The sequence below is a fragment of the Tachyglossus aculeatus genome, chromosome 2 (genome assembly GCF_015852505.1).
Source record: "Tachyglossus aculeatus isolate mTacAcu1 chromosome 2, mTacAcu1.pri, whole genome shotgun sequence".
NCBI classification, from domain to species: Eukaryota; Metazoa; Chordata; class Mammalia; order Monotremata; family Tachyglossidae; genus Tachyglossus; species Tachyglossus aculeatus.
Window position 1 is genome coordinate 39,440,352 of NC_052067.1, and position 26,472 is coordinate 39,466,823.

At 49.3% G+C, this 26,472-nt stretch overlaps 1 protein-coding gene and 8 gene segments (V, D, J or C); all 9 read right to left on the reverse strand.

Moving 5' to 3' along the window:
• Positions 1–353: 353 nt before the first annotated feature.
• LOC119941224 lies at positions 354–911 on the reverse strand. The segment is given in 2 exon segments: positions 354–757; positions 869–911. Coding segments are annotated over 2 exon segments (447 nt in total).
• Positions 912–2,991: 2,080 nt separating this feature from the next.
• LOC119941229 lies at positions 2,992–3,659 on the reverse strand. The segment is given in 2 exon segments: positions 2,992–3,425; positions 3,573–3,659. Coding segments are annotated over 2 exon segments (477 nt in total).
• A 1,652-nt stretch (positions 3,660–5,311) lies between these two features.
• LOC119941234 lies at positions 5,312–6,664 on the reverse strand. The segment is given in 4 exon segments: positions 5,312–5,470; positions 5,662–5,733; positions 6,168–6,481; positions 6,622–6,664. Coding segments are annotated over 4 exon segments (588 nt in total).
• Positions 6,665–6,789: 125 nt separating this feature from the next.
• On the reverse strand, positions 6,790–10,656 carry LOC119941239. The gene is made up of 4 exons (XM_038761615.1): positions 10,608–10,656; positions 10,131–10,453; positions 7,269–7,380; positions 6,790–7,001 (listed from the first exon to the last, which is right to left on the reverse strand). The coding sequence occupies exons 1-4, from the start codon at positions 10,648–10,650 to the stop codon at positions 6,790–6,792; spliced, it is 690 nt and encodes a 229-aa protein (XP_038617543.1). The 5' UTR covers positions 10,651–10,656.
• A 205-nt stretch (positions 10,657–10,861) lies between these two features.
• On the reverse strand, positions 10,862–12,339 carry LOC119941247. The segment is given in 3 exon segments: positions 10,862–10,900; positions 11,872–12,185; positions 12,297–12,339. Coding segments are annotated over 3 exon segments (396 nt in total).
• A 2,410-nt stretch (positions 12,340–14,749) lies between these two features.
• LOC119941251 lies at positions 14,750–15,346 on the reverse strand. The segment is given in 2 exon segments: positions 14,750–15,189; positions 15,304–15,346. Coding segments are annotated over 2 exon segments (483 nt in total).
• Positions 15,347–18,580: 3,234 nt separating this feature from the next.
• Positions 18,581–19,131, reverse strand: LOC119941259. The segment is given in 2 exon segments: positions 18,581–18,984; positions 19,089–19,131. Coding segments are annotated over 2 exon segments (447 nt in total).
• Positions 19,132–19,267: 136 nt separating this feature from the next.
• LOC119941268 lies at positions 19,268–21,887 on the reverse strand. The segment is given in 4 exon segments: positions 19,268–19,298; positions 21,244–21,314; positions 21,420–21,733; positions 21,845–21,887. Coding segments are annotated over 4 exon segments (459 nt in total).
• A 219-nt stretch (positions 21,888–22,106) lies between these two features.
• Positions 22,107–24,526, reverse strand: LOC119941279. The segment is given in 3 exon segments: positions 22,107–22,145; positions 24,061–24,374; positions 24,484–24,526. Coding segments are annotated over 3 exon segments (396 nt in total).
• Between the last annotated feature and the right edge of the window lie 1,946 nt (positions 24,527–26,472).

Below are 26,472 nucleotides of genomic sequence, written 5' to 3' on the forward strand. Positions count from 1 at the left end.
GGGTTGTTGGTTGGCACTCTTCAGGTTTAGGCCCTGGAGCGGGCAGTGGATGGCATTCACTTTAGGATACTGGGATGTCTCCGAGCCCAAGGGATATGAGTCAGAATATCCTTTCACCGACCCATCCCTTGGAGATGATCGTGGTGTCTGCTCTGCCAGAGCAAGACTGGGAATCCATCAACATCTGAGAAGCAGATGGTGGGAATTGTGCTTTGTGCCCAACCTCTGGCTAAGGTGGGTGTGGCTGCTGAGACTTTTCCCACATGAAAAGCTGCAGAACGGACCTGTTTGAACCAGAAATCCAACTGGGAACAAGCTTAGCTTGCCAAGGAGCCTGAAACAGAGGCCGAGATTCAGTGCTGGCGCTGTGCAGGGGGCAGGCCCTTCTCCTGGTGAATATAGACAGTGACTTTTTGTATGAGGGGAGGAGGGACTTGTGGCACTGTGGAGTCCCACCCAGCACAGTAATACGTGCCGGCATCACTCATGCTCAGCTTCCGTACTTTCAGGATACACTGATGATCTTTGCTCTTGTAAGAAGAGAATTTATCGACACTGAATCCTCCATCCAGAGTGGGTTGAGATGTGGCCAGGTTACAGTAGAGCAGTCGCTGGGGACCCTTCCCACGCTGCTGGCGATACCAGTGGATGGAGGTGATAGTTTGGTCAGAAAGCTCACAGACAAATGATGCTACTGACCCGGCCTGTTTGGTGTTGGAGACCATCAGCTGGTCCATGGTGAGCGCTGTCTGGCCAGCTGCAATGGGGGCAAAAAACAAATCACAGTGATGAGGGCAAGGAGGAGGAATAGGAGGTGGAGGAGTCAATTGTTAGCTGAGCTAACCCAGGATGAAAGTAGCTGACTTACCAGGGAACAGGGCGGTGAGAAGGAGGGTGACAGAGCCCAGCATGTCTCCGCCTGCAGTTTTGGGGGCTCTGGGGAGGAAAGGACCTGCTTCTGAAAGGTTCTGTAGTATGGCCGCGGACCCTGGGGTTGGAGCACTGAGTCACCAAGGTCTTCACTGTGCTGATTGGCTGAACTTCTTGTGACTAGAATGAGGGGACAGAGGGGAAAGGTGATTGGGGTAACCTGGGTGCTATCACATGGTAACTACATGCTTATTGGGCATGGAGGAGAGCTGGAAAGAGAAAGGGGAGATGCATCTATTTCATTTCTCTTCACCACCAATTCAAGCCTGCATTCACAATGTCATTTCTACTCATTTTCTCCCAATTTTCTTGTTTTCAGGGCACAGGTAATAGAGGGAAATGGGAATGAGAAGGTGGAGAGAAAGGTTAGTACAGTGTCCTGTGCCCCAGTAGGTGTTCTGTTGTTAGTACTACTGGATGGATTGATTGACAGCAGATGAAAGAGCAGAACAGGTTCAGTTGGCCACTTGCAAACCGCCATCCCTTAGTCTGGACTGTACTTCTTTTGGGAACGGGATGAGGGTATCGATGCCCAGACCCTGGAACATGTGGACAGGAGGCACCAAATTAGACCTTGATCATTGGCATTTCTGGTTTAGTGTACTAGCTCTGGGTGTTATTAACCCCCAAGTTATGCCCATGGGGGCTCAGTGTAGGCTTTTGAAATCCATCACCAGAGAACAGTGCTCTGCTCTGGCTTCACCACCCAGTGAACCTGGGTAGAAGGCAGAGGAATCCCTGAGATGACTCTTAAATGGCAGCAGGGACATTAGAGGGGATTGATCTGCTCTGCCCCAACTTGCATCCTCGCTCCTCTTCCACTACAGCCCAGAGAAGCAGCGTGGCTTAGTGGAAAGAGCATGGACTCTGGAGTCAGAGGTCATGGGTTCGAATCCTGGCTCCACCATTGGTCAGCCGTATGCTTTGGGCAAGTTACTTAACTTCTCTGTGCCTCAGTTACCTCATCTGTAAAATGGGGACTAAGACTGTGAGCCCCACGTGGGACAACCTGCTAACCTTGTATCTACCCCAGTGCTTAGAACAGTGCTTTGCACATAGTAAGCACTTAACAAATGCCATCATTATTATTATTATTCACTCTGATAACATCATCCTACTCACTGGGCCTCGATCTCATCTCCCTCATCATCCATTTATTTTTTTTTAATGGTATTTGTTAAGCACTTACTATGTGCCAAGCAATTTCTTGCTCACCAATGCCTCCTTCCTGGAAATGCCTGCCCCTTCTTATCCCTTAGACCACCACTTTCCCCAACGTTTAAGCCCTAAAAAAAGCCCGCCTTCTCCAGGAGGTCTTTCCTGACTAATCTCGCATCTTTTTCTCCTACTCTCCTTCCTTCTGTGTCACCAATGAACTTGGGTCTCTTCTGCCTAAGCACTTTGGTACTCACCTCAACCCCAAACACCACAGCACTTATACCCTGCTCCATCTCCATATGTTTAATTCATTTCAACATCTATCTCTATTGCTAGACTGTAAACTCTCTCGGGGTTGGTATTGTGTCCACCTACTGTATGGTACTCTCTCATGTGCTTACTTCAGCGTTCTGCACACAGAAATCGCTCAATGGCTATTGGGAATGATCGATTGATTGAGGAAGGATTGAGAGATTACAGGATTACGGGAAGGCCCACACTTTGGTCCTTAATTCTAGGCTCTCTGGAATAGGTTCCATGGAAGGATGGCCGCATGGGTGGTCCCAGCCAGGTTGTTGCTGTCAGTTTACAGGTTTAGACTCCAGACTCCAGAACGATCCCTGGGTGGGTGGAGGGGGCTCAGGGAGGATGCTGGTTTGCCCCAGAGTCCACAGGACATGAGAGCCAGATTGTCCTACCATGATCCTTCTGCTTATAGACAATGGTGGTGACTGTTAAGGCACAGCAGGACTGAGAGGCCATCCATGTCTGAGAAAGGCGTGGTGGGAATTGTACTCTGTGCCCAACCTCTGGCTAAAGTGATTGGGTCTGCTGGGGTTAGGGAAAGTCTGCATGGAAAGACCTTCAGGATAGATCTGTTTGTCCTGGGGAATGCATCATAGTTTACCAAGGAGACTGAAGCAGGGGCTGTTGTTCACTGCTGGATCCGTCGGGGCCAGAAGTTGCTCCTGGTGACCACAGACTGTGACTTTTTTGTACGGGGAATAGAGGCAGCTGTGTCACCGTGGAGTCCCAGCTGGCACAGTAATAGATGCCAGTATCACTCATGCCCAGTTTCTGGACCACCAGAATACAGCTTTGTTCATTGTTCTTGTAAGCATAGAATTTGTCCGAACTGAATCCTGCATCCAACGTCTGTTTTGATATGCCCAGGTTATAGTAGAGCAGGCGCTGGGGAGCCTTCCCAGGCTGCTGGCGATACCAGTGGATGTATGTGATGCTTTTCTGAGAAAGCTCGCAGGGGATTTTTGCAGACTTCCCGGCCTGTCTGGTGATGGAGACCATTGGCTGGTCCACGGTGAGCGCTGTCTGGCCTGCTGTGATGGGGGCAGAAAGTAAAAGTCTATGGTGAGGAGGAGGAGGAGGAGAAGGAAGAGGATGAATAGGAGAAGATGGAGCAGGAGAAGGAAGAGGAGACCGTAGCTCCAGATAGAGCTAATCTGTGGCAAAAGCAGCCGACTTACCAGGGAGCAGGATGGCGAGAAGGAGGGTGACAGACCCCAGCATGATTCCACCTGTAGCGCTCAGGGCTCTGTGGAGGAAGCAAGGTCCTACCTGACTCTGGTTCCCAATTGTTCTGAAGTGGGACCAGGGACCCTAGGGTTGGAGAGGTGAGTCAACAAGGCACCTGTTCCACTGACTGGCTGCACTTTTTTTTTTACTGGGCTGTGGGGACAGAGGGGAGATGTGATTGGTGTATGGAAGTGTGATCACATCATGGCTGAATGCTTGTTGGCCACGGGGAAGAACTGGGAGGAGAAAGAGATGAGGCATGGCAGAGAGATAGCAGGAGCAGCAGAGAGAACCCGTCACACGCCACTGCAGGCTTATTGAGCAATCCTGGAAGAAGTGACTTGATCTTGTCTGCACTTCACTGAAATGTCAGTCAGTCAATAGTATGTACTCAATGCCTGCTGTGTTCAGAGCACTGTACTGGGTGAGCCTAAAAGAGGACTGAAAACCGTGTTGAAGGAACACGGATCTTGAGTTGAAGGAATTTATAATTGGGTGGGGTCAAGCCAATGCTGGATGGAGAATCAGTCAGAGAATATAACTAATGACAAAAGAAATGGAGTCTCAGATCTTTCTCCTTTCATCCAGTTCCAGGTGGGCTGTGAGAGTCGTGAATCTCCCTCTTGCTTCTCTGCAGGGCTTGATTGGTTCTGGGAGAGGTTGGGAGCTCCTGAGCTCCAACCCCATTTCTTGGCCTTCTCCTCCCATCAGTGGCCAGTAAGGGGTCTCAGTCTACTACTAATAATGGTAATAATGGTAATGTTTGTTAAGAGCTTACCATGTGCCAAGGACTTTATCGAGCACGGTGGTGGATAAAATAAGAACAGGTGTGACAAATCCCTGTCCCATATTCCGTATTCTGCCATTTTCCTTATCTGTAATTTATTTTAATGTCTGTCTCCCCGATGTGGACTTCAAGCTCCTGGAGGACCAGAGTTGGGTTTGTGTAGCATACTAAGCATTTAGTTCAGTTTTCTGCCCACGGTAAGTGCTCAATAACTACCAACAACTCAATAACAGCCCACAGTAAGTGCTCAATGACTGATTGATGTGGGAAGGGGAGAGGAGTGCTTTTTTGGGATAGCCTGGGGACCTAATGAGGGGCAATTGGTCCACACTTTGACCAGTGTTCTAGAGTCTCCGGAATAAATTCTGAGCAAAGGGAGCCAAGTAGCTCAGTCCAGCTGGGCCTTTGATTGTCAGTCTTCAGGTTTAGGTCCCAGAGCGGGCAACAGCAGTGACTGCCCTTGGGGTTCTGGGAGGATAATGGGTTGTCTCCAAGACCACCAAATATGATCCTTCCACAGACCCCAAACCTTGAATAAGATTATGGTGTCTGCACTGCCAGAGCAAGACTGGGAGGTCACCAGCATCTGAGAAGGGAAGAGTGGGAATTGTGTTCTGTGCCCAACCTCTGACTAAGCTGGCTGGGGCTGCTGAGGTTGGTCTGCAGAGAAAGAGCTGCAGAATGGAGTAGTTTGCTCCAGCAACCAAATCGGACTAAACTTAGTTTGCCAAAGAGGCTGAAGAAGAGGGTGAGATTCAGTGCTGGAGCTGTGATGGGGGGCAGGGCCTGCTCTTTGGTGATCAGAGACAGTGACTCTTTGTAGGAGGGGCAGAGGGACCTGTGCCACTGGGGAGTTCCAGTTTGCACAATAATAGATTCCAGCATCGCTCAAGTCCAGTTTCTTTAGCCGCAGGGTACAGGTTTGATCTTTGGCCTTGTAAGCATAGAATTTGTACGACTGAATCCTGCCTCCATTGCACGTTGAGATGTGGCCAGGTTCATATAGAGCAGTCGCTGGGGAGCCTTTCCAGGCTCTTGGTGATACCTGTGGATGTAGACTGTCTTTGGATCAGAAAACTTGAAGAGAAAAAAATGCCAATGATCCAGGCTGTTGGGTGATGGAGAGCATTGGCTGGTCCATGTGGAGCACTGTCTGGCCAGTTGCAGTGGGGGCAGAAAGTAAATCACCATGGGGAGGATGGGGAGGAAGAGTAGGAGGTGGAGAAGCCAATTGAAAACTGAACGAACCTCACAGAGAGGGGCAGCTGCTCCTCCCTTTGACCCTTAGTTCTTGGCTCTCTGGAATAGGTTCCGTGGAAAGATGGCTGTGTGGGAGGTACCAGACAGGAGTTTACAGGTTTAGGCTCTAGAGTGATCCTTGGATGGATCGTTGGGACTCAGGAAGGATGCTGAATTGTCCAGAGCCCACAGGACATGAGAGATAATGCTCTTTCACAATCCCACTGCTTGGAGATAATGGTGGCATCTGTTAAGGAGAGCAGGCCTTGGAGGCCACCGATGTCTGACAAAGGCACAGTCAGAACTGTGCCCTGTGCCCAACCCCTGGTTAACATGGGTGAGGCTGCTGGGATTGTTCTCTAGAAAAAAAAATGCAGGACTGATCTGTTTGCCCCAGGAGATCCTCATAGGTTACCGAAGAGGGGCTGAGGTTCACTACTGGAGCTGTCAGGAGCAGGCCTTGCTCCTAGTGACGACAGACTGTGATTTTTTGTACGGGAAATTGAGGGACCTGTGTCACCGTGGAGTCCCAGCTGGCGCAGTAATAGATGCCAGCATCATTCGTGCCCAGTTTCTCAATCATCAGGGTGCAGCTTTGATCTTTAGTCTTGTAAGCATGGAATTTGTCTGAACTGAATCCCGCATCCAACGTCTGTTTCGATGTGGCCAGGTCATAGTAGAGCAGGCGCTGGGGAGCCTTCCCAGGCTGCTGGCGATACCAGTGGATGTATGTGATGCTTTTCTGAGAAAGCTCGCAGGGGATTTTTGCAGACTTCCTGGCCTGTCTGGTGATGGAGACCATTGGCTGGTCCATGGTGAGTGCTGTCTGGCCTGCTGGGATGAAGACAGAAAGGATATGTCTGTGGTGAGAAGGAGGAGGAGGAGAAAGAGGAATAGGAGGAGATGGAGCAGGAGAAGGAGGAGGACAATGCAGCTCTAGGTAGACTAACTCATGGTGAAAGCAGCCAACTTACCAGGGAGCAGGGCGGCAAGAAGGAGAGTGATAGATCCCAGCATGTTTCTGCCTGCCACTTTTGGGGCTTCGAATAGGAGTCAAGGAGAAGAGGATGATGGTTCCCACCTGACCCTGAGTCCCAAGTGTTCTGAAGTAAGATCGGAGACCCTCGGGTTGGAGAGGTGAGTCACCATGGTATTCGCTCTGCTGATAGGCTGGGCTTCTTTCTTTTGACCGGGCTGGAGGCCAGAGGGGAGATGTGATTGGTATATTGAAGTGCGATCACATTATGACTGAACGCTTGTTGGCCATGGAGGGTGCTGGGAGGGGAAAGAGATGAGGCATGGCAGAGAGGCAGAGAGATCCCATCATATACTACTGTAGGCTTCTTTAGCAATCCTGAGAGAAATGACAAGATTTTATCTACACTCCACTGAAATGTAAGTCAGTCAATAGTATGTACTGAATTTATTCATTCAACTGTATTTATTGAGCACTTACTGTGTGTACAGCACTGTACTAAGAGCTTGGAAAGTACAATTCATCAATAGAGACAAGCCCTGCCCAAAACAGGCTTACAGTCTAGAAGAGGGGAGGCAGACATCAAAACAAATAACAGGCTACAATAACATCAATATAAATGCCTACATTTTCAGAGCTCTGTACTCGGTGAGAGATAAAGAATACAGAAAGACACGGACAGTGATTTGAAGAAGTTTTTTGAAGGGAGGGTGTGGTGTGGTGAATCTAATGCTGGATGGAGAATTAGAAAATAGAACTATTGAGGAGAGAAACAGGGACTCAGAACTTTCTCATTTCATCCAGTTCCAGGTGGGTTGTGAGAGTCAGACTCTCCTACTTAATTCTCTCCAGTGCTTGATGTGTTTTGAAAGAGAGTGGGGGATCTTGAGGTCCAACCTTTCCTTGCCCTCCCCCTCCCATCTCTGGACATGAAGGACTCCCAGTGAAAATAATAAGGATAATATGGTAACAATGGTGGTGTTTGTTAAGAGCTTACTATGTGCCAATCACTGAATTGACTGCAGGGGTGGATTAAACTTGATCAGGTGTGAAAAAAATCCCTGTCCCGTATTCTGCCATTTTCCTTATCTGTATTTGTATCTTCATTTTAAGATCTGTCTCCCCTTTCTGGGTTGCTAGTTCCTTTGAGGGCCAGGATTGTGTTTGTCTACTGTACTCTCCCAGTCATTTAGTTCAGTGTTCTGCATACAGTAAATGCTCAGTATCTACCAGTGAATAACTGATTGACTGATTGATGTGGGAAGGAGAGAGGATTGCTTTTGGGGGTAGCCTGAGGGCCTAGTGAGGGGCAATTTGTCCGTCCTTTGACCAAACTTCTAGGGTCTCTGGAATAGGTTCCAAGCAAAGGGAGCAAAATAGGTGAGCCCAGCGTGCTGTAGGTTGTCAGTCTTCAGGTTTAGGGCCCAAAATGGGCAGTAGCAGTAATTGCCACCCCATCACTGAGTGGGTGGATGAGTTTCACAGATGTATTTGAGCCCAGGGGATATGAGAACCAGAGAGCCTTTCCACAGGCCCTATCCCTTGGAGATGACTGTGGTGTACACTCTGGAATAGCAAGACTTGGAGGCCACCAGCAGCTGAGGAGGAGGTGGTGGCAAATGTGCTCTATGCTCTATGCCCAACCTCTAACTAAGGTGCATGGGTTTGATGGGATGAGTCACTGACATATCCTCTCTGCTGATTGGCTGGACTCTTTGTGACTTGAATGAGGGGACAGATGGGAAAGGTGTTTGCGGTAACTCGGGTGCTATCACATGGTAACTACATGCTTACTGGTCACAGGGGAAGACTGGGAAGAGAAAGGGAAAATGAATCTATCTCATTTCTCTCTACCACCAATTCAAGACCTCTTTCACACTGTCTTTTCTTCTCATCGTCTCCAAGCTTTCTTGCTTTGGGAGCACAGGTAACATAGGGAAATGGGAATGAGAATATGGAGGGAAAAGTTGGGGTGAAACACTGTGCTTAGTACAGTGACCTGTGCACCATAAGCATTCTGTCAATAATATTGCTTGATGGATTGATTGATTGATTGGAAACCTCCTTCCTTCAGGTTAGAGGCCAGCATGAGCTTATCTCTGCCCAAAGCCTGGGACATGTGGGCAGGAAGCACCAAGTGTGACCTCGAATCTTGGCATTTCTGGTTTAATTCACCAAGTCTGGATGGTATTGCCACCATATTGTGCCCATGGGAGCTCAGTGTGGGTATCTGAAGCCCATCACCAGAAAACAGTGCTCTGCTCTGGCTACATAACCCAGGCTCCTCGCTAGTGAACCTGGGGAGAAGACAGAGTAATCACTAAGATGACCCATAAATATCAGCCAGAACATTAGTGGAGATCGATTTTCTCTGCCTCACCTTCCATCCTCCGCTCCTCTCCCACTACAGCCCAGACCACACACTTTGCTTTGCTAACCCCATCATCCCCACTAGTCCTCAGTCTCATCTACCTCATCAACCACTTCCTGCTCATGCAATCTCTCCTGCCTGGAAGGGCCTGTCCCTTCCCATCCATCAGGTCACCACTCTCCCCATTTTTCAAGCCCCGATGAAATCATACCTTCTCCAGGAAGTCCGCCCTCACTAATCTCTCATCTTCTTCCCCTACTCTCCCTCCCTTCTCGGTCACCTCTGCACTTGAGTCTGTTCTCACTAAGCACTTTGATACTCACCCCACCCCCTAACACTACAGAACTTATGTACTTTTGTACATATCCTTATAGCCTATTCCTTCCACTATGTGTAATTTATTTTCCTTTCTGTCTCTCCTGCTAGACTAAGCTCTGTGAGGGTCTGGATTGTGTCCACCTACTGTATGGTACTCTTCCAAGTGCTTAGATTAGTGTTCTGCATAAAGAAAGTGTTAACTACCAGTGATGTATTGATTGATTGATTGACTGATTGAGGAGGGTTCTAGAGAGTAGAGGTTTTCAAGAGGGCCCAGGCTCACAGCAAAGGGCAACTGAGCAACCATTTTCCCCATAGTTCTGGAGTCCCTGGAATAGATACCGTGGAGTTGTGGCTGCGTAGGATGGGGTGGTGGTGGGGTGCCAGCCAGGTTATCGGTTGTCAGTTTACAAGTTTAGGCCCCAGAGTGATCCCTGGGTGGGTAGATGGGACTCATGGAGAATGCTAGGTTGCACCAGAATCCACAGGTCATGAGAGCCACAGTGTCCTTCCATGATCCTACAGCTTGGAGACAATTATAGCATTGTTCAGTCAGAGAGGGCCTGAGAGGCCACCAATATTTGAGAAGGGGAAGGTGGGAATTGTGCTCTGTGCTCAATCGCTGGTTAAGGTGGGTGGGGGCTGATGGGATTGTTCTCCAGAGAAAGAGCTGCAGGGCAAATCTATTTGCACCTGGGCCTCATAGTTTGCCAAGGAGACTGAAGCAGGGGGAGAGATTCACTGCGGGGGATGTGGAGAGCAGGTCTTGCTCCTGGTAACTACCAACAGTGATATTTTTGTACGGAGAGCAGAGAGACCTGTATCACTGTGGAGTCCCAGCTGGCACAGTAATAGATGCCAGCATCACTCATGACCAGGTTCTGGACCTCCAAGGTGCAGCTTTGATCTTTGCTCATGTAAGCATAGAATTTGTTCGAACTGAATCCTGCATTCATCGTCTGTTTAGACGAGTCCAGGTGATAGTAGAGCAGGCGCTGGAGAGCCTTCCCAGGCTGCTGATGATACCAGTGGATGTACGTGATGCTTTTCTGAGAAAACTCGCAAGGGATCTTTGCACTCTTCCTGGCTTGTCTGGTGATGGAGACCACAGGTTGCACCATGGTGATCGCCGTTTGCCCTGCTGTGATGGTGACAGAAAATAAAAGTCTGGGTGAGGAGGAGCAGGAGGATGAGGAGCAGCAGGAAGAGAAGGAAAAGGAGGCATTGGAGAAGGACAAAAAGGAAGAAATGCAGTTCAAGACCAGGCTAACCCAGGGTGAAAGTAGCCGACTTACCAGGGAGCAGGGCTGCGAGAAGTAGGGGGACATAACCCAGCATGTCTCCGCCTGCAGTGCTTGGGGTTCGGGGCAGGAGAGGAGGATGATTCCCACCTGCTCCTAATCCCCAAGTGTTCTGAAGTGGAATGGGGTACTCTGGGTTTGGAGAAGTGAGTCACTGAGGTCTCTGCTCTGCTGATTGGCCGAGCTTTATTCTTTTGGGTGGTAAAGGAAGGGTGCAGAAGAAAGGTGACGGGGGTACCAGAGTGCGTTCACGTGGTCACTACGTGCTTATTGGCCATCTGGGAGAGCTGGGAGGAGAAAGAGATGAGGCACTTCAGAGAAATAGAGGGATGGCGGGGATAGCAAAGAGATCCCAACACAAGTCACTGCGGGCTTCTTGAGCAATCCTGAGAGAAATGAAATAGTGGTGGTGTTTTTTCAGAGCTTATTATGTGCCACTACTGTACTGAGCACTGGGGTGGTTAAAATACAGAAACTGTGACAAAATTCCTGTCTAACATTCTGCCATTTCCCTGGCTGTAATTTACCTTAATGTCTGTCTCCCCTTTCTGTACAGGAAGCCCCATGAGGGCCCAGATTATGCCTGTCCACTGTATTATACTCCCCCAAGCATTTATTTCAGTGTTCTGCACACACTAAGTGCTCAATAATTTTATTGATTGATTGATGGGGGAGGAGAGAGGAGTGGTTTTTTGTGACACCCTGGGGGCCTAGTGAGGGACCAACCTTTGACCATAGTTGTAGGGTCTCTAGAATAAATTCCGAGCAAAGGCAGCTGAGTAGGTGGGCCCAGCTGAGTTGTCTACTGTCAGTCTTCAGGTTTAGGCCCCATGGCTAGCAAGAGCAGTGACTGAGTGGGTAAGTGGGGTTCAGGGAGAATGGTGGGTTGTCTCCGAGCCCTCGGAACATGAGAGCCGGATTGTACTTCTGCAGACCCCATCCCTTGGAGATGTTGATGGTATCTGCTCTGGCAGAGAAAGACTAGGAGGTCACCAACAACTACAAAGAGGATGGTGGAAACTGTGCTCTGTGCCCAACCTCTGGCTAAGATGCATGGGGCTGCTGGGGTTTGTCTGCAGAGAAAGAGCTGCTGGATGGAACGGTTTGCTCCAGAAACAAAATCGGGGCCCAACTTAGGATGTCAAGAAGACTGAAGTAGAGGGTGAGATTCAGTGCTGGAGCTTTGCAGAGGCACAACTTGCCACTGGAGACCACAGACAGCAGTTTTTTGTATGAGAGGCAGAGGGACCTGTGTCACTGTGGAGTCCCAGCTAGCACAGTAATAGGTGCCAGCATCATTCATTTCCAATTTCCGTACCCTCAGGGAACATTTTTGATCTTTACTCTTGTCCACATAGAATTTGTCTGAGCTGAATCCCGCATCCAGCTTGTGTTGAGACGTATCCATGTTATAGTAGAGCAGGCGCTGGGGAGCCTTCCCAGGCTGCTGGCGATACCAGTGGATGTAGGAGGTCCTTCGGTTGGAAAACTCACAGAGAAATGATGCTACTGACCTGGCCTGTCCTGTGACAGAAATCATTGGCTGGTCCATGGTGAGCGCTGTCTGGCCAGCTGCAGTGGGAGCAGAAAACAAATCACTGTGGTGAGGACGGAGAGGAGGAGTAGGAGATTAAAGAGACAATTTTAGGCTGAGATAACCCAGGATTAAAGCAGGCGACTTACCAGGGAGCAGGGTGGCGAGAAGGAGGGTGACAGACCCCAGCATGTCTCCGCTTGCAGTGCTTGGGGCTCTGAAGAGGAAGTGAAGAGGAGATGATGGTGGTTCCCACCTGTTCTGATCCCCAAGTGTTCTGTAGTGTGGCCGGGGCCTTGAGGTTGGATTGGTGAGTCACCAAGATCTCCACTCGGCTGATTGACTTGGCTTCTTGTTACTGGAAAGAGGGGGCGGAGGGGAAAGGTGATTGAGGTAACCTGGGTGCTATCACATGGTAACTCCATGCTTATTGGCCTTGGGGGAGGGCTGGGAGGAGGAAGGGAAGCTGCATCTATCTCATTTCTCTCCCCCACCAATTTAAGACTCTTTTTACACCATCTGTTCTTTGCATTTTCTCCCCGTTTTCTTGTTTTTGTGGAACAGGTAGCATAGGTAGCACAGGTGGGAAGGAGGAGGTGGAGGCAAAGGTTAGGGAGAAGCACCGTGCTTAATATGCCTATGCGCTGTAGGCATTCTGTCAATTCTATTGCTTGATGGATTGATTGATTGTGGATAAAAGACCAGAAAAGGTTCAGCTGGCCACTTGCAAAGCTCCATCCTTCAGGCTGCATTCAACTTTTTTCCAGGCAGGGTTGAGTGTATCAATGCCAGGACCCTGGGACTTGTGGGAGGGAACAACAAAGAGACCTCGAACCTTGGCCCTCATAGTTTGGGGCACCAACTCTGGGTTTTATTGACACCCAAGTTGTACTCATGAAGGTCCAGTGCAGGCATATTTATTCAATCTCGTACTTATTGAGCACCTACTGTGTGCAGAGCACTAAGCACCTGGGAGAGTACACTACAACAATAAACAGACACAATCTCTGCCCATAATGAGCTTACAGTCTTGAGGGGGAGACAAATATTAACATAAATAAATAAATTACAGATATGTACAAAAGTGCTTTGGGGCTGCGAGGGGGGAAGAACAAAGGGAGCAAGGCAGGGTGACCCAGAAGGGAGTGGGAGGAGAGGAATGAGTGTACTTAGTCAGGGAAGGCCTCTTGGAGGAGATGTGCCTTCAATAAGGCTTTGAAGGGGGAGAGAGTGATGTCTGTCATATTTGAGGAGGCAGGGCATTCCAAGCCAGAGAACAGTATCTCTGTCTCCACCACCCAGGCTCCTCGCATGTGAACCTGGGGAGAAGCCAGAGGAATTACTGAGATGGGTCATAACTGACAATTAGAAATTAGATTATGATAAGCAGCGTGGCTCAGTGGAAAGAGCATGGGCTGAGAGGAAATGGGTTCAAATCCTGGCTCTGCCACTTGTCAGCTGTGTGACTTTGGGCAAGTGACTTAACTTCTCTGAACATCAGTTACCTCATCTGTAAAATGGGGATTAAAACTGTGAGCCCCCCATGGGACAACCTGATCACCTTGTAAGCTCCCCAGTGCTTAGAACAGTGCTTTGCACATAGTAAGCACTTAATAAATGCCAACATTAGATGGAATCTATCCGTTCTGCCAGACCTTCCATCCTCACTCCACTCCCAATAAGTGCCAAACCCCCACACTTCCCTCTGCAAACACCATCCTACTCACTAGTTCCTGATTTCATGTCCCTCATCATCCACTTGCTCATGCAATCTCTCCTGACTGGAATTGCCTGCCCTTTCTTGTTCATCAGACCACCAATCTCCCCATCTTTTAAGATCTAATAAAACTGCACTTTCTACAGAAGGTCTTCCCTGATAAATCCCTCATCTCCTTCCCCTACTCTCCCTCCCTTCTGTGTGACCAGTGAACTTGGGTTTGTTCCCCTAAGCACTCTGATACGCTTCCAACCCCCTAAAACCAAAGCACTTATGTACATATACTTATACCCTGCCACTTCTCCATATGAATAATTACATTTAGTGTCTATGTGAAGGGCAAAATTGTGTCCACTTTCTATATGGTACTCTCCCTAGGACGTAGTTCAGTGTTCCGCACACAGAAAGTGCTTAGTAACTACTGGTGATTGATTGATTGATCGTTGGAGGAGGAACTGAGAGAGTAGAGGGTTTCAGGAGGGCCCAGGTTCACAGTGAGGGGCAGTTGCTCCACCCTTTGACCCTTAGTTCTCCGCTCTCTGGAATAGGTTCTTTGGAAAGCTATTTGAGTGTGGTTGTTGTTTTTCAGCTTATAGATGTAGGCCCCAGAGCGTTCCTGGGTGAGTGATTGAGGTTCAGGAAGGATGCTGGGTTGTTCCAGAGCCCACATGACATGAGAAATAGAGTGTCCTTCTATGATTCCACTACTCGGAGATGATGGTGGTATCTATTAAGGCAGAGCAGGACTGGGAGGCCACCAGTGTCTCAGAAAGGCACAGTTGGAAATGTGCTCTGTGTCCAACCTCTGGCTAAAACTGGTGGGGCCGCTGGGATTGTTCTCTGGAAAAAGAGCGGCAGGACAGAACTTTTCACAGCGGGGGGCCCTCATAGTTTATCAAGAAGACTGAAGTAGGGGATGAGAGTCACGGCTGGAGCTGCTGGGGGCAGACCTTGCTCCTGGTAACTGCGGACAGTGACTTTTTGTATGAATATCAAGGGGACCTGTGTCACCGTGGAGTCCCAGCTGGCGCAGTAATATATGCCAGCATCACTCGTGCCCAATTTCTGGACCTGCAGGATGCAGCTTTGTTCTTTGCTCTTGTAAGCATGGAATTTGTCAGAACTGAATCCTGCATCCTGTGTGGGTTGAGATGTGGCCAGGTTATAGTAGAGTAGGCGCTGGGGAGCTTTCCCAGGCTGCTGGCGATACCAATGGATGTACCTGATGCTCTTGTCAGAAAACTCGCAGGGGATCTTTGCGATCATCCTGGCCTGTCTGGTGATGGAGACCATTGGCTGGTCCAGGGTGAGTGCCGTCTGTCCAGCTGGGATGGGGACAGAAAGTAAATGTCTATGATGAGGAGGAAGATGAGGAGGAGAAGGAGGAGAAGAAGGCAGTTCCAGACAGGGCTAACGTGGAGCAAAAGCAGTCGACTTACCAGGGAGCAGGGTGGTGAGAAGGAGGGTGACAGACCCCAGCATGTCTCCACCTGCAGTGCTTGGGTTCTGGGGAGGAGAGGATGGTGGTTCCCACCTGTTCCTGAGCCCCCAGTGGCCTGAAATGGGGTCCAGGCCCTGGGGTTGGAGCAGTTAGTCACCGAGGTCTCCGCTCTGCTGATTGGCTGGGCTTCTTGGCTTTGGACTGGTTTGGTGGAGTGAAGAGAAGAGGTGATTTGGAATCCAGACTGCATTCACATTGTCATTAGGTGCATGCTGGTTGTCGGGGAGAGCTGTGAGGAGAAAGAGATGAGTCACATCAGAGAGGCAGAGAGATGGCAGGGGGAACAGAGAGACCCTGTTATATGCCACTGCAGCCTTCTTGAGCAATCCTGAGAGAAATGACATCATCTTTTCTGCACTTCACTGAGAAGTAGTATGCCTAGTGGTTAGAGCAGGGGCCTGGGAATCAGAAGGACCTGGTTTCTAATCCCGGCTCCACCACTTGACAACTGTGTGGCCTTAGGCAAGTCACTTCACTTCTCCGTGCCTCAGTTATCCCAACTGTAAAATAGAGATTAAGACTGTGAGCCCCATGTGGGACATGGACTGTGTCCAGCCAGACTCAGTTTTATCCAATCCAGTACAGTGTCTGGTACATAATTAGCACTAAACAAATGCCATAAAAAATGTCAGTCAGTCAATACTTGTACTGAATGAATGTCTGCTGTGTTCAGAGCACTGTACCAGCTGAGAGTAGAAGAGGACAGAAAGACATGGACCCTGACATGAAGAAGTTTATAATCGGGTGAGGTGAATCTGAAGCTGGATGGTGAATCTGTCGGAAAATATAACCAATGAGACGAGAAACGGACTCAATCCCACGTGGGCTGTAAGAGTTGTTACCCTCCTGCTTGCTCCTCTGTACTGGGCTCAGTTGGTTTGGGAGAGGTGCGAGGCCCTCAGCTCCAGCTTAACTCCCTGCCCTTTCCATCTCTGACCATGAAAGACTCCCAGGTTATGTAATAACAACAATAATAATGATGGTGGTGTTTGTTAAGATCTATGTGCCAAGCACTGTACTGACCTGCTGAGGGGGATAAAACGCAGTCACTTCTGATACAATCCCTGTCCCACATTCTGCCACTTTCCTTATCTGTAATTTATTTTAATGTCTGTCTTCCCTTTCTGGACTGCAAGTTCCTTCTGGGCTGGGATTGTGTCTGTCTACTGTATTGTACTCTCCCAAACATTTATTATTCTACACACAGTAAGTGCTCAATAGCTTCCAGTGACTGATTGATAGATTGATGTGGGGAGGGGATGAGAACAGGTTTTCCAGACAGCCTGGAAGCCTAGTGAGGGGCAATTGGTCCATCTTTTGACCACAGTTCTAGGGTCTCTGGAATAAATTCTGAACTAATGCTGGAGTGAAGTCAGTGGGCCCAGCTGGGTTGTCAGTTGTCAGTCTTCAGGTTTTGGCCTCAGAGTGGGCAGTGGCAGTGACTGAGTACTGGGTGGTTGGATGGGGTTCAGGGAGGATATTGAGTTGTCTCCGAGTCCACCGGATATGAGAGCCAGAATGTCCTTTCACAGAACCCATCCCTTGGAGATGATGGTGGTGTTTGCTCTGCCACAGCAAACCTGGGATGCCACCAGTGTTTGAGAGGGGGACAGTGGGAATTGTGCTCTGTGCCCAACCCCTGGCTAAGGTGGATGGGTCTAATGGGGTTGGAGTGCAGAAAAAGATCTGCGGGAAGGACCAGAAACCAAATCAGGGCCCAACTTGGTTTGCCAAGGAGACTGAAGCAGGAAGTAAGATTCGGTGCCAGACCTGGTGAGGAGGCAGAGCCTGCTCTTGGTGATCAGAGACGGTGATTTTTTTGTATGTGGGGCAGAGGAACCTTTGCCATTGTGAAGTCCCAGCTGGCAGAGTAATAGGTGCCAGCATCACTTTTTCTCAGATTCTGTACTTTCAGGGTACAGGTATGTGGGCAAGGGAGTACCAAGTGAGACCTCAAACTTTGGCATTCCTTGTTTAGATCACCCACTCTGGGGGTTATTGACCCTCACGTTGTGTCTATGGGGGCTCAGTGCAGGCATATGAAACCCATAGCCGGAGAACGGTGCTCTACTCTGGTTCCATCATTAAGGCTGCTCGCCAATTAACACGCAGAGAAGACAGAGGAATCACTAAGATTTCCTAACAGATGACAGCCAAGATCTTAGAAGGGAATCGATTCACTGTGCCCCCCCTTTCATCCTCACTCCTTTCCCACTACAGCTCAGCCCACACACTTCATTCTGCTAACACCATCCCACTCACTGGGCCTTTATCTTATCTCCCTCATCATCCATTTCTTGCTCAAGTAATCCCTCCTGCCTAGATGTGCCTGCCCCTTCCCATCCACTAGACCTCTGCTATCTTTTACACTCTAAGAAAACCACACTTTCTCCAGGAGGTCTTCCCTGATTAATCTTTTATCTCCTTTCCCCACTTTCCCTTCTGTATCATCTATGCATTTGAGTCTTTTCCCCTTAAACATTCTGATACTCACTCGCCCCCAGCCCCTAACAGCACAGCACTTATGAACATATCCTCATACCTGCTCTTTCCCCATATGTGTAATTCATTTTAGTGTCTGTCCCTCCTGGTAGATTTTTAGGTCCATAAGGGTCAGTATTGTGTCTACCTACTTTATAATACTCTCCCAAACACTTAGTTCAGTGTTCTTGCATGCAGAAAGTGTTCAATAATTTCCAGTGATGGATTGATTAGTGGAGGAAGAACTGAGAGAGTAGAGAGTTTCAGGAGGGCCTAGGCTCACAGTGAGGGGCAGTTGACCACCATTTTACTCATAGTTCTCAGCCTTCTGAACTAGGTTCCAAGGAAAATTTTCTGCGTGGGAGAGCCCACCCAGATTGTCATTTGTCAGTTTACAGGTTTAAGCCCCAGAGCTATCCCTGGATAGGTGATTGTGGCTTGGGAAAGATGCTAAGTTGTCCTAGAGCCCACAGGACAAAAAGACAGTGTTCTTCCATGATCCCACAGCTTGGAGGCAATGGTGGTGTCTGCTAAGGCAGAGGAGGACTACGAGGCCATTGATGTCTGAGAATGGAGTGCTAGGAATTGTGCTCTGTGCCCAACCTCTGGCTAAGGTGGATGGGGTCCCAGAGATAGTTCTCTGCAGAGAAAACTGCAGGGCAGAACTGTTTGTTCCAGGAACCAAATTGGAGCCAAGCTTATCCTTCCAAGAAACTTGAAACAGAGGGTGAGATTCACTGCCAGAACTGTTGCGGGGGAGGCCTTGCTCCTCGTGACCACAGACAGTGGTTTTTTTGTATGAAGGGTGGAGGGACCTGTATCACTGTGGAGTCCCAGCTGGCGCAGTAATAGGTACCAGCATCACTAATGCTCAGCATCCGTACTTTCAGGATACAGGTATAATCTATGTTCTTGTAAGTAGAAAATTGATCGGAGCTGAATCCTGCATCCAGGCTGGGTTGAGATGTGGCCATTTCACAGTAGAGCAGGCGCTGGGGAGCCTTCCCGGGCTGCTGGCGATACCAGTGGATGTGCCCGATGTTTTTGTCGGAAAGCTTGCAGAGAAATGATGCCGACGCCCTTGTCCTTTTGGTCAGGGAGACCATTGGCTGGTCAATGGTGAGCGCTGTCTGGCCAGCTGCAATGGAGGCAGAAAGAAAAGCACCATGGTGAGGATGTGGAGTAGGAGATTAAGAAGACAATTCTAAACTGACTAACCCAGGATGAGAGCAGCTGACTTACCAGGAAGCAGGACGGTGAGAAGAAGGGTGACAGATCCCAGCATATCTTCTCCTGAAACAATTGGGGCTCTTGGAGAGCAGGAACGGAGGAGATGATGGTGGTTCCCACCTTTCCTGAGTACCATGTGTTTTGAAGTGCGGCCGGGGCCCTGGGGTTGGAGCGGTAAATCACCGAGCTCTTCACTCTGCTGATTGGCTGGGCTTCTTGTGACTGGAATGAAGGGACAGAGGGGAAAGGTGATTGGGGTAATCGAGATGCTATCCCATGATAACTGCCTGCTTATTGGCCATGGGGGAGGGTTGGGAGGAGAAAAAGAAGATATATCTATCTTATTTCTTTTTCCCACTAAGTCAAAACTCCTATCACACCATCTTTTTCCGTCATTTTCTCCCAGTTTTTTTGTTTCGGGGGCACAAGTAGCATAGGGAAATGAGAATGAGCAGGAAGAGGGAAAGGTTGGGGAGAAGCACAGTGCTTAGTACATTGTCCTGTGCACCATAGGTGTTCTGTTGATACTCTTCAGTGATGTATTGATTAAGTGTGGATGACAGACCAGAACAGGTTCGGTTGGTCCCTTGCAAACCTCTGTCGCTCAGCTTGGATTCTACTTTTGAGACCCGGATGAGCCTATCAGTGCCTGGATCCTGAAACAAGTGCACAGTGGGCTCCAAGTGTGACCTCTAACCTGGGCATTCCTGGTTTAGGGCACCCACTCTTGGTGTTATTGACGTGTCTGCGGGGGCTAAGTGGATGCACATGAAACCCATTGGCAGAGATAATAATAATAGTAATAATGATGGCATTTATTAAGCGCTTACTATGTGGAAAGCACTGTTCTAAGCGCTGGGGAGGTTACAAGGTGATCAGGTTGTCCCACAGGGGGCTCACAGTCTTAATCCCCATTTTACAGATGAGGTAACTGAGGCACAGAGAAGTTAAGTGACTTGCCCAAAGTCACACAGCTGACAATTGGCAGAGCCGGCATTTGAACCTGCGACCTCTGACTCCAAAGCCCGTGTTCTTTCCACTGAGCCACGCTGCTTCTCTATCAGTGCTCTGCTCTTGCTCCACCTTCCAGGGTGCTCATTCATTCATTCAATCACATTTATTGAGCACTTACTGTGTACAGAGCACTGTACAAAGCACTTGGGAGAATACAGTATAGCAACAAACCAAGTGAACCTGCAGAGAAGACAGGATTTACTAAAATTGCCTATCAGTTGATAGCCAGGTTCTTAGAGGGGATCGATCCACTCTTCCCCACTGCTCATCTTCGCTGCTCTCCCTCTTCAGCCCAGACCACTCTTCTAACACCATCCTACTTACTTGCCTTGATCTCATCTCCTTTATCTTCCACTTCTTTCCCATTCAATCCCTCCTGCGTGGATATGTCTGTGCCTTCCCATCCACGGGGCCACAGCTCTCTCCATCTTTTAAGCTCTAATAAAATCACATATTCTCCAGGAGGTTTTCCCTGACTAATCTCTCATCTCCTTTCCCTACTCTCCCTTCTATGTCATCTATGCATGTGGGTCTTTTCCCCCTAAGCACTTTGATAATAATCACTCCACAACACCACAGCATCGATGTACTTATTCTCATACCCTGCTCTTTTCCCATATGTGTATTTCATTTTAGTGTCCATCTCTCCTACTGACTGTGCCCACTTACTTTATGGTACTTTCCAAAGTTCAATGTTCAGCACACAGAAAGTGCTCAATAACTTCCAGTGATGGATTGATTGATTGGGGAGGGACTGAGAGAGTAGAGGTTTTCAGGAGGGCCCAAGCTCACAGTGAGGGGCAGTTGTTCCACCCTTTGGCCCTTAGTTCTTAGCTCTGTGGAATAGGTTCTGTGGAAAGTTATCTTTGTGGGAGGTTCCAGACAGGTTGTCAGTTGTCAGTTTACAGGTGTAGGTCCCAGAGCAATCCCTGGATAGGTGGATAGGGCTCAGAGAAGATGCTGGGTTGTCCCAGAGCCCAAGGGTCATGAGAGACAGTGTATTTCCACAATCTCAGAGCTTGGAGATGATGGTGGTGTCTGTTAAGGGAGAGCAGAGTGGGAGGCCACCAATGTCTAAGAAAGGAATGGTGGGAATTGTGCTCTGTGTCCAACCTGTGGCTTAGGTGGATGGAGCTGCTGGGATTTTTCCCACCTGAAGAGCTGCAGGATGGACCTGTTTGCTCCAAAAAACAAACTGGGGCCAAGCTTAGCTTGCCAAGGAGCCTGAAACAGAGAGGGAGATTCACTGCCAGAGCTGTGGGGGGCAGGCCCTGCTCCTGGTGACTACACAGTGATTTGTTGTGTGAGGGGCAGAGGGACCTGTGTCACTGTGGAGTCCCAGCTGGCACAGTAATAGATGCCGGCTTCACTAATGCTCACTTTCCGTACTTTCAGGGTACAGCTTGGATCATTGCTCTTGAAAGTAGAAAATTTACTGGCGCTGAATCCTGCATCCAGCGTGGGTTGAGATGTGGCTGTGTTACAGTAGAGCAGGCGCTGGGGAGCCTTCCCAGGCTGCTGGAGATACCAGTGGATGTAGCTGATGCCTTCTTTGGAAAACTCACAGAAAAATGATGCTAATGTTCCAGTCCGTTTGGTGATGGAGACCATTGGCTTGTCCATAGTGACCTCTGTCTGGCCTGCTGCAATGGAAGCAGAAGGTAAATCACCATGGTGAGGATGGAGAGGAGGAGTTGGAGAATAAGGAGACAATTCTAGGTTAAACTAACCCAGGATGAAAGCAGCCGACTTACCAGGGAACAGGGAGGCAAGGAGGAGGGTGACAGAAACCAGCATGTCTCTGCCTGCAGCACTCGGGGCTCTGAAGAGAAGGCAAGGAGTAGAGGATGGTGGTTCCTTCCTGTCCCTGAGCCCCAGTGGTCTGAAGTGGGGTCTGAGGCCCTGGGATTGGAGTAGTGAGTCACTGAGGTCTCTGCTCTGATATTTGGCTGGGCTTCTTTCTCTTAACTGGTTTACGGGGGTGGAGAGAGAGGTGACTGGGGTACCAGAGAGCTTTCATATGGTCACTAAATGCTTGTTGGCCATGGGGGAGAGCTGGGAGGAGAAAGAGATGAGACACGTCAGAGAGGCAGGTGTAAGTAGGTAGGTAGGCCTTGGGGGAGGGCTGGAAGGAGAAAGGCCAAGTGTATCGATCTCATTTTTTCTCCCCCCACTAAGTTAAAACTGCTTTCGCACCATCCTTTCTTCTCATTTTCTCCTTGTTTTCTTGCTTTGGGGGCCCAGGTAGCACAGAGAAATGGGGAAAAGGAGCTAGAGAGAAAATCTTGGAAGAAACACCATGCATAGTACAGTATTCTGTGCACCATAGGCATTCTGTTGATATTCTTGATTGGTGGACTGATTGATTGTGGATGAAGGACCAGAACAGATTTGGTTGGCTGCCTGCAAACCTCTGTCCCACAGTCCGGACTCTACTTCTTTTGAGGCCGGGATGAGGACGCTTATCTGTGCCCAGACCCTGAGGCATGTGGGAAGGGGGCACCAAGTGAGCCCTCCAACTTTGGCCTTCCTGGTATAAAGGCACTAGCTCTGAGTGTTTTTGATCCCCACTTTGTGCCCAAGCAAGCTCAGTGCAGGCATATGAAACCCTTCACCAGAGAACAGTGCTCTGTTCTGGCTCCACCACTCCGACTCCCCTCAAGTGAACCTGGGGAGAATGCAGAGGAATCACTAAGATGATCAATATGTGGCATCCAGGACATAAGAGAGGATCGATCTGTTCAAACCCACTTTCCATCCAAGCTCCTCTCCCAGTATAGCCCAGCCCACAAAATTCACTCTGCTAACCTCATCCTCCTCATTGGAAAGTGATTTCAGCTCCCTCATCATCCACTTCTTGCTCACCAATCCCTCCTACCTGAGAGAGTCTGCCCCGTCCCATCCACCAGACCAAAACTCTCGCCATCTTTTACTCTTCAATAAAATCACACTTTCTCCAGGAAGTTTACCTTCACTAATCTCTCACCTCCTTCCCCTATTCTCCCTCCCTTCTGTGTCACCAGTGAACTTGCGTCTGTTCCCCCAAGCACTTTGATACTAGCTCCATCCCTGCAATGCCACAGCACTTACATACTTATCCTTATACCCTACTTGTCATTCATTCAATCATATTTATTGAGCACTTACTGTGTGCAGGGCACCGTACTAAGCACTTGGGCAGTACAAGTCAGCAACATATAGAGACGGTCCCTACCCAACAAGGGGCTCACAGCCTAGAAGGCGTACTTAATTTTAGTGTCTGTCTCTCCTGCTGGGCTGTAAACTCTGGGAGGGTAGGGATTGTGTCTCCCTACTGTATAGTACTCTCCACTGTGCTTAGTTCAGTGTCCTGCACACAGAATGCGCTCAAAAACTACGGATGTTTTATTGATTGATTGATGGACGAAGAAATGAGAGAGTAGAGGCTTTCAGGAGAGCCCAGGCTCACAGTGAGGGGCAGCTGCTCAACCCTTTGGCTCTTATTTCTCGGCTCTCAGGAACAGGTTCCATGGAAAGATGGCTGCATGAGTTGTCCGAGACAGGTTGTCTACTGTCAGTTTACAGGTTTAAGCTCCTGTAAACTCCTGGGTGGGTGGAGGGGGATCAGGGAGGATGCTGGGTTGTCCCAGAGCCCACAGAACATGAGAGCCAGAGTGTCCTTCCACACTCCAGCTGCTTGGAGACGATGGTGGCATCTGTTAAGGCAGAGAAAGAGTGGAAGGCCACTACTGACGAAGAAGGGGATGGTGGGAATTTTGCTCTGTGCCCAACTTCTGGCTAAGGTGGATGGGCCACTGAGATTGTTCTCCAGAGAAAAGAGCTGCAGGACAAGATCTGATTACCCCTCAGGGCCCTCCATTGCTTGAAACAATGGGAGAGATTCACTGTTAGAGCTACAGAGGGCAGACCCTGGTCCTGATGACTACAGACAGTAATATTTTTGAAAGGACGGTTGAGGGACCTGTGTCACTGTGGAGTCCCAGCTGGCACAGTAATAGGTGCCCGCATCATTCACTTCTAGTTTCCTTACACTCAGAGTGCAGCTTTGATCTTTGGCCTTGTAAGTAGAGAATTTGCCTGAGCTGAATCCTGAATCCAGAGTGGGTTGAGATGTGGCCATCTTACAGTAAAGCAGGCGCTGGGGAGCCTTCCCAGGCTGCTGGCGATACCAGTGGATGTAGGTGATGCTTTGGCCAGAAAACTCACAGGGAAGTGATGCTGTTTTCCCCGTCTGTTTGGTGATGGAGACCACCGGCTGGTCCATGGTGAGCGCTGTCTGTACTGCTGCAATTGGGGCAGAAATAAATCACCGTGGTGAGGATGGGAGGAGGTGGTGGAATTGAAGGAGACAATTGTAGGCTGAGCTAACCTGGGATGAGAGCAGCCAACTTACCTGGGAGCAGGATGGTGAGAAGTAGGGTGATATAACCCAGCATGTCTCTGCCTGCAGCGCTCGGGACTCTGGCGAGGAGGCAAGGGGAAGGTGATGTTGGTTCCCACCTGTCCCTGAGCCCGGGTGTTCTGAAATGGGACTGGGGACCTTAAGGTTGGATCGTAGTCACCGAGGTCTCCAATTCTGCTGTTTGGCTGGGCTTCTTGAGTTGTGAATGAGGGGTTAGAGGGAAAAGGTGATTGGTGTAACCCGGGTGTTAGCACATGGTAAGCCCATGCTCATTGGCCTTGGTGAAGGCTGGGAGGAGTAAGGGAAGGTGCATTTATCTCATATTCCCACCCCCACCAATTCAAGACTCCTTTCACATTGTCTTTTCTTCTCATTTTCTTCCAGTTTTCTTGTTCTGGGGACACAGGTAGCATAAGAACTTAGAAGTGAGGAGGTTTGGAGTAAGGTTGGGGAGAATCACCGTGTTTAATACAGTGTCCTGTGCACCATAGGCATGCTGTCGATATTCTTGATTGATGGATTGATTGAATGTGGCTAAAATACCAGAACAGGTTTGGCTGGCTGCTTGCCGACCTCCACCCTTCAGTCTGGACTCTACTTCTTTCAAGGCCAGGATGAGCTTATCTGTCCCTGGACCCTGAGACATGTGGGCAGGGAGCACCAAGTGAGATCTCGTACTTTGGCATTCCTGGTCTAGGGAACCAACTTGGTGTTATTGACCCCCATGTTGTGCCCATGGTGAGTCAGTGCAGTTAGATAGCACCGGCAATGGGTTCATCATCAGAGAACAGTGCTCTACTCTGGCTCTATCACCCAGCTTCTAGGTGGCTACCAGGACAGTAGAGGGGCTCGATCTGCTATTCCCCATCTTCCATCCTCACTCCTCTGCCACTACAGCCCAGCACATCCACCTCACTCTGCTAATACCATTTGTACTCCCTGAGCCTTGATCTCATCTCCCTTGTCATCCACTTCTTCCTCATGAAACCTCCCCCCCCACCCCCAGGAAGTGACTACCCTTTTCACTTTATCAGACCACCACTCTCCTCAACTTTTAAGCCCTAATAAAATCCCACCTTCTCCAGGAGGTCTTCCCTGACCAATCTCTCATCTCCTTCCCCTACTCTCTCTCCCCTCTCTGTCACCAGTGAACTTGGGTCTGTTCCCCCAACTACTCTGATACTCACCCCACCCCAGCAACATCACAGTACTTATGTGCATATTCTTATACCCCACTCCTTCCCTCTTTGTATAAGTCATTTTAATGTCTGTCTATCTTGCTTGATTGTAAACTGTGAGGGTTGGCATTGTGTTCACCTACTATAGGATATTCTCCCTGGCCCTTAGTTCAGTGTTCTGCACAGAGAGAGTGTTCAGTAACTACCAGTTATTGATTGATTGATCGATTGAGGAGTGTCTGAGAGAGTAGAGGGTTTCAGGAGGGCCCAGGCTCTCAGTGAGGCTCAGTTGCTCGGCCCTTTGTTTCTCTGGAATAGGCTCTGTGGAATGATGGCTGCATGGGTAGCTAGATTGTCAGTTGTCAGTTTACAGGTTTAGGAACCACAGCTATCCCTGGGTGGGTGGAGATGGCTCAGGGGGGATGCTGGGTTGTGCTAGTGCCCAGAGGACACAAGAGCCAGATTGCCCTTCCACAATCTCACTGCTTGGAGATAATGGTGGCATCTAAGGCAGAGTGGGATTGGGAGGCTACCAGTGTCTGAAAAGGGGATTGTAGGAATTGATCTGATTAAGGTGGGTGGGGTCATAGCGATTGTTCTCCAGAGAAAGAGCTTCAGGTCAGATCAGCTTGGAGAAGCAGCGTGGCAGTGTGGCTCAATGGAAAGAGCCCGGGCTTTGGAGGTGGAGGTCAGTGGTTCAAATCCCGGCCCCGCCACTTGTCAGCTGTGTGACTTTAGGCAAGTCCCTTAACTTCTCTGGGCCTCAATTACCTCATCTGTAAAATGGGGATTAAGACTGTGA